At 48.2% G+C, this 19,353-nt stretch overlaps 1 protein-coding gene and 3 non-coding genes across 4 annotated transcripts; all 4 read left to right on the forward strand.

Moving 5' to 3' along the window:
* The first annotated feature begins 1,434 nt into the window (after positions 1–1,434).
* HSPA8 (heat shock protein family A (Hsp70) member 8) lies at positions 1,435–6,605 on the forward strand. Its single transcript, XM_048968505.1, has 9 exons — positions 1,435–1,570; positions 2,281–2,490; positions 2,955–3,160; positions 3,255–3,407; positions 3,519–4,074; positions 4,380–4,582; positions 4,893–5,091; positions 5,424–5,656; positions 6,124–6,605. The coding sequence occupies exons 2-9, from the start codon at positions 2,286–2,288 to the stop codon at positions 6,307–6,309; spliced, it is 1,941 nt and encodes a 646-aa protein (XP_048824462.1). The 5' UTR covers positions 1,435–1,570; positions 2,281–2,285; the 3' UTR covers positions 6,310–6,605.
* Positions 4,220–4,310, forward strand: LOC125703763 (small nucleolar RNA SNORD14). Its single transcript, XR_007380963.1, has one exon. It is a non-coding gene; the product is annotated as a small nucleolar RNA SNORD14 (small nucleolar RNA).
* LOC125703764 (small nucleolar RNA SNORD14) lies at positions 4,715–4,811 on the forward strand. The gene has a single exon (XR_007380964.1). It is a non-coding gene; the product is annotated as a small nucleolar RNA SNORD14 (small nucleolar RNA).
* Positions 5,747–5,843, forward strand: LOC125703765 (small nucleolar RNA SNORD14). The gene has a single exon (XR_007380965.1). It is a non-coding gene; the product is annotated as a small nucleolar RNA SNORD14 (small nucleolar RNA).
* Positions 6,606–19,353: the final 12,748 nt, after the last annotated feature.

Below are 19,353 nucleotides of genomic sequence, written 5' to 3' on the forward strand. Positions count from 1 at the left end.
AGTAAAAACTGCCATTATCACCAATAGGAAGCGAGTTTCTGACAGTCCCCGCTGCCCACTTCTCTCGAGCTGCAACAAACCAAACTGGCTTCAGAAAGCAACTTTGGGGTTCATCACTTGCAGAGGGAAAACATCATCATAGAATCATAGAATGGCCTGGGTTGAAAAGGGCCACAATGCTCATCCAGTTCCAACCCTCTGCTGTGTGCAGGGTCACCAACCAGCAGCCCAGGCTGCCCAGAGCCACGTCCAGCCTGGCCTTGAATGCCTCCAGGGATGGGGCATCCACAATCTCCTTGGGCAACCTGTTCCAATGCATCCAGACTGCAGGGCCTTGGTTTCTGCACTGTACTGTGGGCTATTTCAGGCTGCTAACAGCCTTTAATTTCTAACGCAGTGACTCATTGGCCGGAGCTCTCCTCCCTGCACTGACTCACTGCTGCTCCGGGCTGCCTTCCCCTGCCGTGCACCCATTGTGCAAAGCACGGTTGCGTATAGGAATGCCGTTGTTTTCCCAAGTGCCAATTCCCAAGTGCCAGCAGGGCTATTCTTAGGTCCTACTGACGTTCTGCTCGTGCTTTAGAAAAAAGGAAAACTACAGAGCTGCCCATGCAGCACCTGCGAGCCGGCAGAGGAGCTCAGCAGCAATCTGGTGGAGCTGCTGTTGCATCGCAGCCCTGCTCAACATGGGGAGGGCGATTCGTGCCCCTTATCTTTACAAGCACAGCCTTTGTGCTCCTAAATCCATCCCCAGCTACAAGCTGACGGCACGGCCGAGTGCTGCGCTCCTTCCCCCCCTTTCCCTGCAGGATCTCAGGTGTATTCCGTGGATTTGCAGCCCGCGGGCTTATTACGTTCACCCAGAATAAAGCCCGGCACGGCACTGCACAGGCTTGAGGCTGTTTTCCCCCAAACTCCGCCTTCTGTGCTCGGGACCGCGACCCCCCCCCCACAGCCTGCCGCCGCCATTTTGCCTTCCCCTCCACAGGCAGCAAGCCGCGCGCCCTGCAAACGAGCTGCCGGCTCTGCGATCCCATTGGACGCCCGCACTGCAAGGCTCCTGCCCTCGCGCGCAAAATATGCAAACGATCCAGCGGTACTTTGCAGCCATTGGCTGCCACTTGCTTCCCCGCGCGCTCGCTCTGCCCCCTCCCGCTCCACCAGCCCACGCTAGGCGTTGTCGTCATCCGCATGCTGCCGTTAAGAGGCTCTCATTGGCTGCCGCCCGCAGGAAGCTCCGCCCTCTTCCGTTGCGGGTGGGGGCCGAGCCGAGCGGTTGAGGGGGGGACGAAGGGGAAAGCGCATGAAGGTTCGAGAATACCGGCCGGCCGGCGGCCACGCCCCCTTTCCGCTACGCCACTGACGGTGCGTGTTCCGGTAGCCTGCCATTGGCTGGAAGGGCTGAGGAAGGAGCGAACGGATTGGCTGGAGACGAGAGAAGGGGCGGGCGCTTCTGGAAGGTTCTGAAGGGATATATAAAGGCGCCGGGGCGGGAGCCGACCGCTCTCATTCAGCAGCACTCTACCAGCAGTAGTCTTTGTGCGCGTCTGCCGCTGCCCGCGCCGCTCAGGTAGTGGGGCCTACTGGGAGGGGGGGAGGGTAACTCAGGGAGCCCATGGACGGAGACGGTGGGGAAGGAGGAGACAGGGGCTTGGGGAGTTGAGAGTAGTTTGGGGAGTTGAAAGGGGAGAGCTGTTACCGCACTGGTGGCTGCTTTCAGCGTCTGCTTGGGGTTAACGGTTCTACAGAGTTCCGTTCGTCTGGCTTCTCGCTTTTGTCCGTTGCGTTTAGTGGCGGCTGCTCTCCGCTCCACTGCTTTCTGCCTGGGGGAATGGCAGGGGATCAGAGAACTGCACCGTGGGGGGGGAGAGAGGGAGACCGATTCTGCAGGGCTGTGGGGCAGGGGACCGTGCTTGCACTTTGTGCTGTTTCGAAGGAGGCTGGGGCTCTGCCAGGTCCCGCGGCTGCCAAGCTCAGCCCACGAGAGGCGGCGGGTCCGTTGCCCCGCGGCCAAGATGGCCGCTACGACCACGTGACCGCCACGGGGCATGCTGGGAAATGGAGTCCATGGCCACGTGCGCTGAGCCGCATGGCGCCCGCGCAGAACCTGGGGCTGCCTGCGTTGGGCCTGTGCGCTAGGGAGCGACTAGCGGCGAAGTGGAGCATAGCAACGAGATACACATCCCTTTATTTTTCTGAGGGACTCTATGGTTTTAGTTTCTTACACTAAAAGCAATGAGCAACTGAATTTATGCTTCGATTTTTTTTTTTTTTTTCCAGACAAGATGTCGAAGGGACCAGCTGTTGGTATCGATCTCGGAACCACCTATTCCTGTGTTGGTGTATTCCAGCATGGGAAGGTGGAAATCATTGCCAATGACCAGGGTAACAGGACCACACCAAGCTACGTCGCTTTTACAGATACAGAGAGGTTGATTGGCGATGCTGCCAAGAACCAAGTTGCAATGAATCCCACCAACACAGTCTTTGGTAAGAAGGCTGCAGGGCTTACATAATAATTAGTATGCGCAGGGAATTAAGGTTGTGACAGTGTTAGCTGTGGCTGTGTTTTCTAAATTGTAGTTGGATTAGTGCTTTTCTCTCGAAATAAAAGCTTTGTATTTTATTCTCACTTCTGAAACTGAGCTAATCAGCCAAGGTTATTCTGAATATTTGGGTACTATGTGCTTTCTCACCGCACTGTTTTTGGCACTATGTTCAGTGGCCTTGGCTATTCAGCTACTGCTTATCAGTTGCAGTGTTTGCTGTGAGAAAATATTGACAAAGCACATGCATCTCCCAGAGATGAGATCTCAGAATGCCTGTTCTGAGGCTTTGGCAGTTTTGGTAATATCAGATAAAGCACAACATTTGAGGCTTTTGTACAGTATTTTTAGAAGAGATGTTTTTATGTTGGGATTAATACAATCTTACACGATGAACTATTTTTGCAGATGCGAAACGGTTGATTGGACGTAGATTTGATGATTCTGTTGTCCAGTCTGATATGAAGCACTGGCCTTTCACTGTGGTTAATGATGCTGGCAGGCCAAAAGTCCAGGTGGAATACAAAGGAGAGACGAAGAGCTTCTACCCAGAAGAAATTTCTTCCATGGTCCTAACCAAAATGAAGGAAATTGCAGAAGCATATCTTGGGAAGGTATGATCTGGGTCTTTAGCCAAGTGTAATAAATAGCTGTAGGCCATTAACTTCAGATATGCACAGCTCAATCCTTTTCCTTGCTTTTTTGCAGACTGTAACTAATGCTGTAGTCACTGTACCGGCCTATTTTAATGACTCCCAGCGCCAGGCCACAAAAGATGCTGGAACCATTGCAGGGCTCAATGTACTGCGAATTATCAACGAGCCAACAGCTGCTGCTATAGCCTATGGTCTGGATAAGAAGGTATGTTATGGAGTGACAGTTACCTGATGCGGAACTAGTAAACCTGCCAGGTTAATCTTAACAACGGAATTGTGTTACGGAAATCAATGTGTGTTGGTTCTTATTTTCCAGGTTGGTGCTGAGAGGAACGTTCTTATTTTTGACCTTGGAGGTGGCACCTTTGATGTGTCAATTCTGACTATTGAAGATGGCATCTTTGAGGTGAAATCCACTGCAGGTGACACTCACTTGGGTGGAGAAGATTTTGACAACCGTATGGTCAACCACTTCATTGCTGAATTCAAGCGCAAGCACAAGAAAGACATCAGTGAGAACAAGAGAGCAGTTCGTCGCCTTCGTACTGCGTGTGAACGTGCAAAGCGTACCCTGTCATCAAGCACACAAGCCAGTATTGAAATCGATTCTCTCTATGAGGGTATTGACTTCTACACATCCATCACCAGAGCTCGTTTTGAGGAGCTGAATGCTGACCTGTTCCGTGGCACCCTGGATCCTGTGGAGAAAGCCCTGCGGGATGCCAAGCTGGACAAGTCACAGATCCATGACATCGTGCTGGTTGGGGGCTCTACTCGCATCCCAAAGATTCAGAAACTGCTTCAAGACTTCTTCAATGGCAAAGAGTTGAACAAGAGCATCAATCCTGATGAAGCCGTGGCTTATGGTGCAGGTAATTACAGCTGACAGAATGTGTTCTCTGTATTAGGGTGGGTTTCTCAGCGAGCAGGGTGCTGTCTGAACTGGTTTCAAAGCAGTGCAGGTCTGGTTTCTCCCACCTGGGTTGGTACTGCTTTTGAAAGCAATGAAACTTGGACTTGCAATGATGAATCAGATTCCAAAGCCATTCGTAGTTTCCACCAGAAGTCTACTGATGATGGCCAAAACCTTCCTTGGATGTCTGAGCGAGCTGTGAGGCCAGCTGTAGCACGTGGTCCCTCTGGTACAAGGTTCTTAATGTTCTGTTTTCTTCCACAGCTGTTCAAGCTGCAATTCTGTCTGGAGACAAGTCTGAAAACGTCCAGGATCTGCTACTGTTGGATGTGACTCCTCTGTCTCTGGGTATTGAGACTGCTGGAGGTGTCATGACGGTCCTGATCAAGCGCAATACCACCATTCCCACCAAGCAGACTCAGACGTTCACTACTTACTCTGACAACCAGCCTGGTGTGCTGATTCAGGTAGGTGTGCAGCACTCAGATGATCTGATGGGGCATTTCACAATATGCATTGTACAATCTGCCAATGGCTGATACCTGACGTAAATTTTACGCAAGAGGTTTTGCAGTTAGTTACCACTAATGAATATCTGGTTGCAGTGATGAAAGTGATTCCTAAGCCATTCGTAGTTTCCACCAGAAGTCGAAAGACTTGTGTTGGTCCAAGTACCTTCCTTGGATGTCTGAGCGACCAAAGTGCTTCATTCTAATGGTGGTCTGTAATAACTGTGCATAGTCAAGGCTGATGCATTTGTTCCTGCTTGTACTGTAGGTGTATGAAGGAGAACGTGCTATGACTAAGGACAACAACTTGCTGGGCAAGTTTGAGCTGACTGGCATTCCCCCTGCTCCCAGAGGTGTACCTCAGATTGAAGTAACCTTTGATATTGATGCCAATGGCATCCTGAATGTGTCTGCTGTGGATAAGAGCACTGGCAAGGAGAACAAGATCACGATAACAAATGACAAAGGTAAATAACCATGTGGTTCTGAGGGTGGAAGTCTGGGCAAGGTCGCTTAAGGAAACTGAAGTGTCCAGTTTGGTTTTGTACTGAGACTAGGTAATGATATATGTCCTCTGGTATATGGACGTGAGCCTTGGCTTTTAGTGAAGTAATCCTTCAGCTTATCAAAGCCTGTGAAGTCATTTGAGATAAAAGCACTTGAAAATCATGAGTCTTGCATTCGTATCCAAGTTAGTTTAGATAAATGTGTAATTCTGTACATATATAGCAGGTTAGTAATGCTCCACTAAAAATGGTTGACCAGGAAGTTGTAACATGAAATGTTCTGTGTTCTGCAGGCCGGCTGAGCAAGGAAGACATCGAGCGGATGGTTCAGGAAGCAGAGAAATACAAGGCAGAAGATGAGAAGCAGCGTGACAAAGTGTCTTCTAAGAACTCCCTGGAGTCCTATGCATTCAACATGAAAGCTACTGTTGAAGATGAGAAGCTCCAGGGCAAGATTTCTGATGAGGACAAACAGAAAATCCTGGACAAATGCAATGAAATCATCAACTGGCTGGACAAGAATCAGGTATGGTGCGCTCTGTGTCTGGTCAGTGTTGGTCTCCAGCACTTCTTCTTCCAAGTCCAAAGCCAGCTTGTTAGGAGGGATTGTTACTGGTTGCAGTGATGAAAGTGATTCCTAAGCCATTCGTAGTTTCCACCAGAAGTCGAAAGACTTGTGTTGGTCCAAGTACCTTCCTTGGATGTCTGAGCGACCACAGTTAGCGAGCACAGAGCTTTCTCCTCTCCTAATTAAGACTAGTGAGCAGAAAAGTCTCATCTTCTGTACTGCTTCATGGGTAGGCTGGCTTTATTGGGCAAAGTAGAAGGATTTTTGTTTTCATGCAAGTCTAGTTCAGGTCTAACTCTGGTTGTGTTGGGCAGCCTTGTTCCTGAGGCTGACTGGCACTAGATGGCTTTGTTTAGCTTGCAGTGCTCAGGCTGTATCTGTCCACTTGTGATAGCAGCAGATGCTGAGCTCTCTGTCTCTTTCAGACTGCCGAGAAGGAAGAGTTCGAGCACCAGCAGAAAGAGCTGGAGAAGGTGTGCAACCCCATCATCACCAAGCTGTACCAGAGCGCAGGTGGGATGCCTGGAGGAATGCCTGGGGGCTTCCCTGGTGGTGGAGCTCCTCCCTCTGGTGGAGCTTCTTCTGGACCAACCATCGAGGAGGTGGATTAAAGATGCTGGGAAATGCATTCCACTAGCAGTTAGTGTTGGAGGACCCCTGCCTGGGGGTTAGATTGAAGGACCCAAACCTGTAGGCACATCTGGGTATATTGCCAGATTAAAACTCCATAACTGAGCTGCTGTAAAGAAAAAAAATAAATAAAAATAAAATTAATTTTCTGGGCATTTTAGATACTTGAACATGTGCACAGGAGGGAGGTGAATACCATTGCACTTTACAGTACTGTAAACAAGTGGAAATGCAATTCATGTCTTAAAGAATAAAAACTATTTAATGGGCATCACAATGTTTCTCTGTTGGATTCTTTGTATGTAAGGACTGAGGTGTCAAAACACTGCATAGAATTCTGTTCTTTGGGTCATTTTATTATAACTGAGTGAAAGCCTTCTCTGGCTCCAACAGCAAAGGCCAAATGTAAGCAGCCAGCTTTCTGAAGGAACTGGTTGTGCAGTAAATAGTAAATTACAAATTAGTAATTAGCAAAGGTGCTGAGTTGGTGATTAGGCATGTGAGAGCATCACTACAAGTGAGCATAAGCTAAACTTCCAGCTTCAAAGGCTCTAGGGTCCCTCAGTATTGTTTTTAAAGCAAAGCTTGAATACCTTTATGCAGTTAATCATGAATGCCTGATGGCAACTTTTCAGTATCTGAAGGGGGACTATGAGAAAGGAGCAGACTTTGGCAGGGTCTGTTGTGAATGGAGGAGAGGGGGTGGTTTTGAACAAGAAATTAGTCTGGATTTGAGGGAGGTGTGGTTTTATCATTGCAAGATGTGAGGCAGTGACACGGGGTCCCCACGGAGGTGGTGTTTGCTGGGGCAGGGAGCCCGAGTCAGGCTGGGTGGGACTGCCAACCCGAAGGTCAAATTGCCCAAAGCCTGATCTAACCTGGCCTTGGGTTACCTCCAGCCTTGGTCCCCCAGCATGAGAGGCACGGAGTAGATCTAGAGAAGGGCCACAAAGAGAAGCAGAGGTGTGGAGCCCCTACGTGATAGGGAAATGAGGGAGCTGTGCTTGTTAGGCTTGGGGGAGGCTCTGAGGCTTGTGACAGCCTTCCAGTGCTCGAGGGAAAGCAGGAAATAGGCTGGCTTTACTCATCCGATAGCGATAGAACAAGGGTGAAGTGTTTAAACTAGAAGAGGTGAGGTTTAGGTTAGATGTTGGGTGGAAATTCTTACTCAGAAGGTGGCGAGGCCCTGGCAGTGCTGCCCGGAGAGCTGCAGTGCCCCATCCTGGAGGTGTTGAGGTGTGGGGCACCCAGCCCATGGCATGAGGGTTGGAACTGGGTGGGCTTCAAGGTCCCTTCCAACCCAGTCATTCAGTGATTGCTTGACTTCTTTGTGTTAGGATTTGCTTAGTGATTGCAGATCAACTTCTGAAACTGAATGAGCTTCAGAATGAACTGCTCTTAGAGCTAGCTATGGTAAACCCACAGTAGCAAACATGTTTTTAAATATGGAGGGAAAAGTAAGCATTTACCAGCTCTAAGGTTCTGTGCCCTGTGCTCCCTGGGGGAAGGTGAATTCTCAGGGATTGCTTATCATCCAGAGAAGTCATTGCTGAGCTGGGAGGTGGCTTTGTGCTGCCTACGAGTCACATCAGTGGGGAAGGGTGACGCACAGGCGCTGTGATAGGAAAATATGGTACTTATTTACAGACTGCTATGCACCCTTCTATTAGAACTGCAGAGTTTGGGGCTGCACCCATTAGAGCTGATCGTTTTTTAACCTGGTTCTTGAGTGACAGCATTTTCCTCTCTTCCCTGGTCAACTTCTTTCTCAGTATGGGGAAAAGGCTGAGCTCCTACAGCAGTGCTTAACCAAAGGGGGGAAAACGAGGGGCTGACAGCTTCACATTTCCACTCTGCCTCTGTAGGGCGCGCTCTATGGCCAGGTGGATTTTCAGGGCTGCTGAAACGCTATGAGAAGAGCAGCAGAAGGCATTTCTAAAGGGTGCAAGTCTTCACAGGGCATCTCAGCAGGTGTTTAAATCCTGCACTTACACGTTAGATTCGAATTAGGGTTTCTGATAGGAAAAGGCTGTGAAGGAGGCTGATAGCCCTGTTAGGGGTCCCAACACGAATCAGCTGTGGGGGAGGCTGCAGCCTGCCGACCCCCAGTGTCCTGCTGAGCTCCTGCCACCAGGGGCCACTCTCTGCCTGTGTAATCTCTGACAATCATTCATTTTCCAGGATTTCAAACCAAATCCCCCAAAAGTGTTTTTATTTAAGAGGTCTCAGCAGCATCTTTTTAAGGCATTCATGTCCTATTAAAAGCGTGCAATGCTTTCATTTCTCTAACAGAGGCTAAATGAAATCGGTCTGGGGAAAGTTTTATCTTTGCAAATGGTGGATGAGTAAAACCAGCACTGCTTTACAATCAGAGCAGGGATTTACAACGAGCAATGTTGTCTGCTTGGGGAACACTCACACCAATGACACATAACCACAGGTAGATGCACACAGGAGACACGAGGCAGGGAGAGAAAAAGGGCTGTGGGTGAAACTTGGGGTCAAACCAACACTTGGACCAAAGTATGGGCAGACTGCATTAACACAAGGAGAGGCCAACCTAGGAACTTTTTGCACTCACAGTAACAAGCTTAAGAACAAAGCTGCCCAAAGATTTTTTTGTCTGCAAGATAGGGGAACTGTTTTTAGGTTAACGTATGGATAAACGAAGGAAACGCCACACAGGGCAATAAAGGCTGTTTTTTCCCTTTTCTGTACAGGGTTTCTTAGGTGAATACTGAGGGATGGGTTTGAAGCCCTCCCAGGTGCAGCTGAGGAGCAGCAGAGCACCTGCAGGGCTGCTGCCTCAGGCGTGGGAGCTGAGGGAAGGAAAGCAGTGAGCTACACAGCTTTAATTTCTGCATTTCGTGAGAATTTGTGCTTCTTCAGAAGTGACAGCTTTATTTGCTGTATCAGTGAGGAAAATCTGTTGCTGTAGGTGAGAGCAGAGGCAGCCGGAGCATCTGTTGGTCACTGCAGGGCTCTGTGGAGGGCAGATCCCATGCTCACATTCCAGCTTGCCTATCTAGAAAGTCTGGCAGCAGAGCTCCTATGGCAACAGCTGGATGTGTGCCCCTCAGCTCCTGTGCTCTGCAACACAGTGATTTCTCCTGGTAAGATCAGAGCAGTTATTCCCCTGCCTTAAGGCCTGTGCCACGTGAGCCACCTCCTGTGATTGCTGCCTCATTGGGAAAGGCAAAATTAATTCCTGCTTTGCTCAGGGGGGGCTCAGGAAATGCTGGGTCTCATCTCCCTGGAAAGTCTGAAGGAACTGTTGTCTCCTAATGCTGTGAGGTTGCATTACACCCATGATGGTCTGTATCAAACTTTGGGCTCTGAGTGCTCTCTGCAAGCACCAGAGCACCTTTCAGCACACTTTGCTTTAATGCTGTAAAGGAATGGCCATTTGTTGTGCCTTTAGCACCACAGTGCTGCTGGAGCAGTGCTAAGTCTGTCTGCCTGGAACTGAAATGCTGAGGAAAGAGCTCTCCTACAGGTATGCAGGGTTCTCAAATGCTTTAGAAAGAGACTTGCCAGTGCAGTAAAACGCAACTAAACTGACTCTTAGCACTAACCAGTGTTGGAGGCCTTAGAAAGCATAACAAACATTACAGTAAATGGACTGAGGGAAGTTTTTTGCTTGGTACTGCAGCAGTGGGGGCTGAATGTGGTTCTGCTGAGGAGAAGGAATCCCCTGCACAGGGCAGGAGTTTGCTCCAGATTTGGGCTGCTGTGCTCTGAAAGCTGCTTGGACGCTGCTGAGGGCCTTCTGCATTCATTCCTTGGGGCAAATGAAATCTCTGCTCCTTGTCAAAGTGCTTAGGTGTTTGTGTAGGGGTTTGTTTCCTGAGATGCAGTGCTGTGGCTGCTTTGTTGAACAAGCAAGGAGGGCACTACTGTTTTTCCACTGAAAAATCTCCTGTGTGGGGGGATTTTAACTCTTGAAAGCAACTGCACAGCACCCAGCCTGAGATCTGAATCAAGGTACAGGCAAATCTGATGGGTAATCTCTGCCCCTTCGCTGGATATATTAATAACACTGCCTTTAATTAGAAAGAAATGGGTACTCGGCAGCCCTGCTGGCAGCTTTCCTCCTCCCCATGCACTTTCTCTGCTCTTCCTCCACCATCCCACCTCACCATCACCATCCCTTTCCTGTTGACTTTCCAACAGCACCTAATTCTATTATTCGGAATGATTTCCCACCGGGCAGTAGTTTATTTCTGTCATCAAATCTCAGATGAAATCTTCAGACATGAAATATTTAGCCCGGTCCCAACAAATCGCACATAGTGTTAACGTGTCACAAGCTGCCTGGAGACAGCATTAGGCTGTAATTTGAAAGCGAGTGAAGTGATAATGCCATGCGCACTTCTTTTGTGAGCCTGCATTAATGTATCTCTTGCCAAGGCTGGCCATTGACAGCAAATCGACTCACACTAATAGTATGCAGGAGGGTGGCAAAATTGGGGGTGATGCAGAAAATAAAGCGTATTGACCAGCCAACTGCAGTGCCTCTGTAGCCTTTAATCTATTACTGCCCTTGATGGGGGTGTTTTAATGCAACTTTACCGTCAATCGCATTTATAGTCGCACGCTCTGCCTGCTGGGGAGCACTGTGAAAATGGCAGAACTTGGGTCATGCTGTTGCTTAGAGCTCATAGGTATCGATTGTGGCTGGGCTCAGGAGTTTGAGTTATAATTATTTCATTAAACCATTTAATGGTTATCAAATATGAACCCTTCTGCCGTTCCATTTAGCAAGTGCCGCGTGCTTTAAGTTTTATTGTTAATCCATGTTGATCTTATTTCTCTTAAATTGTCTGATGCTCCCAAGTGGTCCCCATCGCCCTGCCGAGGCTCTCGGCCATCGATCCCAGGAGAGCTGCACTCAGTGGCTGCTGCACAGCCCAGGCAGATGGGGCTGAGTGTGGGGCTGCAGTGAGCAAGCCTGGAGCATCACCCCAAATCACAGCCGGGCAGCCCAGGCCCCTCTCTGAGCTGGCTGTGTCGTGGTAGAGTCGTGCTGTTTGGACAGGGCCTCGGTCTCCTACTTAATAGGGGATGAATTGTGCCTCAGTTTCCCCCTTTGCTTGAATGGACTTACCTGTTTTTCTTTTTTGCTCACTCATTTGAGGTTTGTGCAGATTCTGAGAACCAAAATCCTCCTGTTATTCAAAGTTCCTGTCTGTAACAGAAGGAGAATGTTCTCCTTCCAAAGCACTCCTGATTCTTTTAATGAGAGTGAGTACAATGATGTTGTTTTCCTCACGTACCTGAAATGTGGCTGCATCCTACTTGGTCCCAAGCACTTGAGGCAACCTTAACATCATGATGGGACAAACACAGCCCATTCCTGGCAGTGATATCCTCAGTTGTCTGTGCTGAAGGGAATTGGAAGTGGCTCAGGTTGCTGTGTTACTGCTGTAGGGCTGCAGAGCACCATAAGAACAGGCAGCTCTGGAGGAGGTTTGGTTGCTCCAAAAGCTCTACAGGAACCACAAGAGCTGTAAAACTCCCAGAGATGCCATCACTGCTCTGGGCGCACCCTGTGCTCTCACACCCAAATGCCCTTATGGTTAAAGCATGGAAAAGCTGAGGGAAAGCTGCTCTATGGGGACAGGGAAGCGTGGAGGCAATGTCTTGGTATGCATTTGTATTCCAGATCCATTGAGAGCCTGTGTTCGTTGGCACCTTGTCATTAAAACCTCTGGAAAAGCTATACCTTAATTTGAACAAACCGATTCCTTTTTTCTGCAGGCAGGAGATACAGTTCCTGCAGAGTCCTTTATCAGTATTCTGCGCTGCCTTCTGGCAGCTGCTCATTTTGTGTTGCCTCAACCTATGCTGACCTCATTTTCTATCACAGAGCAGTGAAGGATTTGGTAAAAATTAGTTATATTAGTAGCTCCCGATACAGCCAGTTTATTTGTGATATGACAAATATTTCAGCCATTAGGATCTTTCCGTCTCTTAGCAGCTTAAATGCACTCACTTATATTCCAAATCACTGCTTAATTTAAAAGCCTATTTGTTGAGATTGTTGCAGGCATGAAGGAAAATGCAGAACGCTCACCCCTGCAGATAGGACTGGAGCAGCACCGCGGCCGAGCTGGCGATTGGGTCCCCACTCTGTAACTTCACACCCAGCACAGTAATCACACAGCACCAGGCAGCAGCACAGCAATTCCACAGAGGAAGTAGGGATGTGAGATGCTGGGGGAGGCTGGGTGGCTTCTCCCCACCATGAAGCTGTTTGCTGGCCCTGCCTCGGTTTCCCCATTTGCCGCCATACGAGTTTATTTGGGGACAAACAGGCAGGAGGTGTTGTTTTGGTATGGGCAGGTGGTTCACGTTTGCTGTGATCTGAGTATTTCTGAAAATTGAAGTCATGGTGATGCCTGATTTCTTCAGCCCTGTTTGCCTCTTCTTCATCCCAGGCTGAGGGAGGGAGGAGTTCGGGGCGCCCCATCAGCCAGGCTGATTGCCACAGTCAGAAGGCTTCATTTAGGGACTGCTCTCTTCTTGTTAGAGGTAACACTGGCAGGTAGCTCCAGGGTTGCTTTAGGAGACACCATTTTCCTTCCCAAGAGCCCAATTTGGTCTGCCCATCCATGTGTTCTCTGTGCCAATGTCTCAGCTCTCCTCTGACTCACACCTCTCCCTAAAGGAGCAACACCTTCCCTTCTGGTGTCCCTGGGCCTGCAGAGCTGTAAGTGGAGCAGAGCTTTCAGTGCCTGGTGCCCCCCAGCTGCAGGAGCAGCTTTCTACCCCTGTGATGCTGGTTCCCCAACAGATGTGCTCAAATTCACAGGCAGTAGCTGCTCAGATCTAGCAAAAGGGAGTGCCAACAGAGTCTGGGTTGGTTTTGTTAAATGTGAGTTTTCATGCAACCACAGTGCCCCCCACCTAAAAGCTTCACCCTGATCCCATCAGGTATATGGGCCATTTCCCTTGGACTTTTGGGAGGGGCAATCTGAGGCTGAAGCTCCCAGACAACGTGTGAGAAGGACCCACAGGTTGATGTGATTGCCTGCCTCACTCCACCAAAGGATCAATTCCTCACTCTGGGGCACCCAGAGTTTTGCAGGGCAGGTAGAGAGCAAGCTTGTGAACTGCAGAGCAAAGAGAACTGGAGGAATTCACCATCTCTTAAGATGCATTGCAGGAGGTGCTGCTGCTCGGGAGGTTTTGCCCAGATTGCTGCTCCTATGGGCTCAGAGGCCATCGCCTCCTGCCAGCAGTTCTGCAGGGCAGGCTTTGTGGTTGTGAAGCAGAACCAAAAGGAGTCTATCAGCAAAATGCTGCAGTCGCTGCTTTTGATCGTCTGCTGGGATGCATGACATCTTCTCTCAAGGTGGGTTATCTCTAAGAATGTTTGCTACTTCTATAGCAGTTAACAGCAATGATTCTGACTGAAAATAATTACCCAAAGGCTATGCAGCCTTGAGAAACTCTCCTGCATATTTCACAATTAAGGAGCGATGATGGAAGTGTATTTAATAGCTAGAAAAACCCTGGCAAAGCAGGAGCAAACTGTAATTCCTGCTTAGTTTCACAGTTCAACTTGCAAGACTCTAGGAGTTCGAATGCTGATGGAAGTGGATCGATTTTCTCCTGTATTGAATGCATCCAAAAAAAAGGAATCTCAACAAAAAGACCCAACCCACCTCCCATGATGCGAGTCCCATGGTTCCAATTAAAATCACCTGTTAACTTTAAAAGGTCTCTTTTTAAAAGGGGTTTCAAAGATTTTCATTTAATTGATTCAATGTAAAATGCCCTTTACAATTACCACTACAAACTACTCGTTTCCCACTGAGTAAGACCCAATTTGAGATGTTTATCAAGACTTTGCACTCTTTCCACTCTTCATACTGAGTTCTTAAGTTCCTTATTGACAGCCTGCATCTGTCAGCGATGGATATTTTTAGTTTGTTGCAAGAAAGCTTTTAAAAGGTTGGAATGGCTTGATTTTGTCTCGGTGGTCTCAAGCAATAAATCAGCTCTGAATGGCCTCGTGGGCAGTGCTGGCTGCCCTTTATTTCAGAACAGCAAAATGACAAGATTTAACACGTTTCTCCTTTTCTTCCCCTGAGTATCTCCATGAAGGCAGTGTTGTTTAGTGCAGAGATTACACCCTTCCTTATGGGGGGCTGTTTCATTTCCTTATGATGAACTTCACCACTCATAAACACTGTGGCATCGATTGGCTTCTCCTGAAGTCTCCACAGCTTAGTAACATAAATAAGGCTGAAAGAGCACAGAAATGACCCAGGAGGAAGAGAAAACGGTGGGGGAAAAGAGAAATGTCAGGGTAAGGGATGCAGAAATAGCAGCCCACCCCGCCGGGAAGTTTGAGGCAGCAAAGGAGCCTTACCCAGGAGAAGGGAGATCTCTCTGGGGGCAGCACTTGGGGCAACCCGAGAAGCGGAGTCACTCCGGAGCTCGGCGCAGCCCCAGCGCTACAGCCCTGCACCTTTCGCTGCGGGGCCGCCAGATGGAGCCCGGCCCGGCTGTGCCCCGCACACCGCATCTCTTCTGGGCTGGTGTTTGCTTGAGAAGGGCTGCTTCTCTGTTCGCTGTTCTCTTGTCAAAGAAAAGGAGCTGAAAGATCGCGTTGTCAGCTGCAGGGCAAACGCCACCGCAGTGGTGACAGAGCTTTGAGGCAGGGCAGGCTGTAAGCAGGAGAAAAGTTGGAAAAGTGGCACCAGCCCTGCTGTGAGATGAGATGCTGTGCCCGTGTCCAGCTCACCCCACTGCAGTTCCTTTGGAGGATGCTGATGGCTTTATGGCTCTCTTGGGTGCTCCCTTCCTTGACCCATCATGTTCATGCCCAGCCCAAGGATGAAAGGATGCAAGGGAGGACCTGGAGCAGCTGTAAGCTGAGCTTTTCCTTTCCTCCAGGTGGGCTGCGCTGGTTGATGTGGGCTCAGCACAGGCAGCAGGGGCTGGGGTGAGAAAGGGATGCTGTGGGAAATTCCCCAGCCTTGGAGCAGGCCAGGTAGGTGGGGAAACTGAGGCAGAAGGAGCTCTGCCTGTGGCTGCTTCAGGAATGCATCAACCTCAGGCCTGGGTATGATTCTGCTCTGCCTCCTCAAACCCCTTTTGTTGGCGTTGCTCAGAAGTTAATGCTGCACTTTCTCTTTATTAAAGTACACTTAGAGTCACTTTGTGTGCTAACACCCAGCCCAACTCTCTAACCTGGCTTTGCTGTTAATAAGGTAGCCTTATAAATTACCCTAATTACAGTTTCACAAACAGAGAATTTGTTTCCACACTTTCAATGAAAAATCTGGCAGGGCCAGAGAGATGTTAGCTTGCAGCCCCCGATGCAGACATGATGCTTACAAACCACAACAGGTTAAGGAGTCCAACACAAAGGTGATAAATATGGTGTAATTATGGGTTATTGCAGGAGCTTAATTAGGGTAGCTGTAATTAGCCTGTTTTTCCCTATCTTCATTTAGCAGCTAACAAAATCATACAGAAAATATTTTAATTTAAAAGGCCTCCTCAGCATAGAGTTACTAGAAGAGACTTAATTGCTCATTGATAACTGTGAGGTGGAGAAATCACTCCTTTTGTGTCAGGAGCATTAAAAGGCAAGGATGTTAGCAAAAAAAAAAATAAATAACACCCAACAGGTTTAACCATACGAGGCTCCAGTCCACACTAAAACCGAGGAGCCCTCACCTCTGGCTTGGTAAGGCTCCACTTGCCAGCTGGCACCTGAAGCTCTGGGCAGCTCTCCATCCCTCTCCTGGGCTCCAGGATCTCTGCAGTGGGGCTCTGAGTTGGGTTTTCCTCTTCCCTGAGGAGTTTTGAAGGAAGAAGAGAGAAACTTGGCAAGTTTCTGGCTGTGGGTTTAGCAGAACGCAGGCATAAAGAGCAGTGGTTTTTAATTTGGGTGTTCAGGGTCCAATTAAGTCCTTCTGCTGTTTGTGTTTGAAATCTTGGTGCAGTTGGAACCTCCTAAAGGCCTTAAGAGCCCTGGCATGAGCAGCAGGCTGGCGGGAGAGTGAAAAGCTCCCTCGTGTGGGATCTGCAGCCTCTAACCAAGCAAAAAACACAGCGTTACTGAGTTTCCTTCTGCTTAAACAAAATAACCAGCTCCCTGACTACTGCTGCTGGTTGGTAAAGGGTCACGGCTCACATTCAACATAGCAGGGTTTTGGGGTGGTGCTGTTTGGAAAGAAGCCCCTCCTGCTAGCTTCTCTGTGGATTAGGTTGCTCATTTACTGGCTTGAAAACATTTTTCTGTTCACAAGCTGAACAGATGAGACTCGAAGATTCTTCTCTTTCTTGTTCACTTAGGGGTGAAAAATTGCCAACAAGAATTCAATTAGCATCATATCTGCTTAGCCTGGGCTGCACTGAGGATCTTCCTATCCCCATACTTTCACCGCATCATCTTCACAATAGCAGCATCTGCTTTATTATGAGTTGCCTAATTGATTCTGACATGGCCAGTTATTATATGGTAACAATGTCCTCCAGGGTGAATAGTTGCAGGGAAAAGGAGGGGTGATAACAAAGATGTTTTTCTTCTGTTTCTCGGTCCTCTTTTCAGAATTAAAAGCTGGGGCTGACCTTGTTCACAGAAAGGCCTCTAACTTTTGGACCTAACTTACTTGCAAATGCAGGTGACAGATTTCCCTTGAAAAAGTATATATATTATATATATATATATATATATATATAAAATATATATATATATATAAAAGAATATCAGGAAGGCTTCCAATTGTTTGGAAAGGGATTGACATCGAGATAAAAACAGAATTTTCCTTTTTCATCTGTGGCAAGCATGGAAGGGTTGGTAATGAAAGGCAGCAGGTTCATGAGCTCAGCTGGTACAGTTTGAAAACCTGAGTGCTCTTGGAAGCTCCTGAATCTTTTCTCAATAGCCACTGGCTCTTAAAGGGGGTGTGAGGTCAGAAGTAAGATGTTACTCTTCCATAGGAGTTGTAAAAATATCCTGGCTTTTCCTTCTAAGAAAACAGGGGTGCATTTAAGCGTGCAAAACTTCTTATTGGGCTGGCATTGCTGCCAAGTTATGGAGCACCTGTAAATCATGTTTGCTATGGGAGAGGGAACCAGAAGAAGTCAGGTGGCAGTCAGAGCTGTCAGGGGCAGGGAGGTGGTGAGATGAGCTCTGTAGCTGGCTGCCAGCCTGTCTTCATGCAGTGTTGTCTGCAAGGCTGGAGCATAATTTGGCTGCTAGCACTGAACAGTTTTACGAACTGGCTTGACTTCATTTGACTTTTCCGTGTGTAATATCAGCAGAACAACACTCTTGTTCTTGGTGTTTGTGGCTCTGAAGGCCTGTGTTGTGCTGGGTAACAGCAGACACATCCACAGGGCCTGTTTGCATTTCAGGCCATACCTGTCTATGCCCTGTGTTATTTCATATCGGTGCAAAGCAACAGGCAATGCACTGTGCCCTCATTTTTACAGCTGTAGAAAAGGGAGAAATCTTCCTGCTCCACATGCCTCCTTCTGGTTGCTGTTTCTCCTGTGTGATGCTGTAAAGGTCTCTATACTTTGTAAGCACCACCCAGGAAAAAAGAAGTGTCAGACAAGGAGAGAATTCATAGCAATGGAATGGCAGTTTCTTGCTGGGAAACACGATGTGCATCGGTTATAGAAGCAGGTTGCTCCTGGAAGGCTGGTTCCTTACTGATGTGTGCCTGTGTTTCCTGTCTGCCATCACAGCAGCAGGTCCTCGCTCCAGAGCAGCATCCCTCATGGCCCTGCAATGGCTGTGGGTGAGCAGAGCCAATGCCAGACGGCTGCAGGCTGACGGTGAGGCCAAGCACAACTCCAACTGCTTTCTGTCTCCACTGCTTCCCCAGGCTCACTGTGGGGCTGCACGTGGAGGCACTGAGAATTAACAGGGGCTCCAACCTCTCCACGTTCACTTTGCTGACCTCCAGGCAATGACCTGTTACTGTGCACTGAATCTCCTGCACTAAGCTGCGTTCGGAGCCAAACCCTGAGCTGACACTGCAAAGCGGTGACACCACGACACCCAAAGCTGCAGCAGGATTTATCATGGCCCAAATCTGGGCCAGAATGCCCATCGAGGGCTGGCCTAGATGCTCTTCACCACTGCTGGAGGTGAAAAGCAGAGGGAAGAAGCCAGCCTTGCTGTGTCTGCCCAACAGCAGAGCCAGGCGCAGCAGCACCACACGTCCCTCCAAGCCTTACTGACTGATTAGGGGGCATGAATAAAACTTGTTACCCTAATTGAAACAAATACTCCAATAAAAATCAAGGCTTCTGCCATCAACGATGTGCACACGGGTAACTCGGCCTCATGTCCTTTTCGGCTTGGATGGCAACAACCTCACAACGACGGCAGCTAAATTAGAGAAGATGGCTTTCCATAATTTCTCCAAACAATCACTTAATGGGAGCGGTATAATTCCATGAAATAGGTGAATGGAGTACTGATCCATTTTATGGAACCATCAATAAAGTAAACCTTGCCTGCTTTTAAGATTAAACTGGGAAGAAAAAAAAAACACAAAAAAAAACTCCTACAAGCAGAGAAGGGAGAAAGAAAGAGTATTTATCTTTACACATAAAATTTGTGTGCTAGTAAAGTGCAGGCAGTGACAGGAATTTCAATTATTTAATCAAAAAGAAAATGAAAGTGGCTTTAAGTGTTGTGATTTGAGCCAGTGAAATCTAATGTGGGCTCACATTGAATATGAGGAAAATGGGAAGAAAATTAAAGCTGCTCCTACTTAAATCATGTGGTTACAAATGGTAAATTAGTTTCTCGATGTTTTCATTTAAGTGTTTAAGTGGAAGGTTTTATTCTTAATGTAGTGTTGTGACACAGAATAAAAACCTTATCCATTTCTATAGCTTTCTTTCTTCCCCTCTCCGTGCTGCTGCCTTAGAAGGCAAAAGGGGAAAAAGCTGTAGCAGTATTAGACTGCTTTTGTTAAAATTGGGAGGCAATATGCTTTCACCACAAGCTCATTAAGGTAATAGATGAATAATGTCTATTA

This window comes from Lagopus muta, chromosome 22, assembly GCF_023343835.1.
Source record: "Lagopus muta isolate bLagMut1 chromosome 22, bLagMut1 primary, whole genome shotgun sequence".
Lineage (NCBI taxonomy): Eukaryota > Metazoa > Chordata > Aves > Galliformes > Phasianidae > Lagopus > Lagopus muta.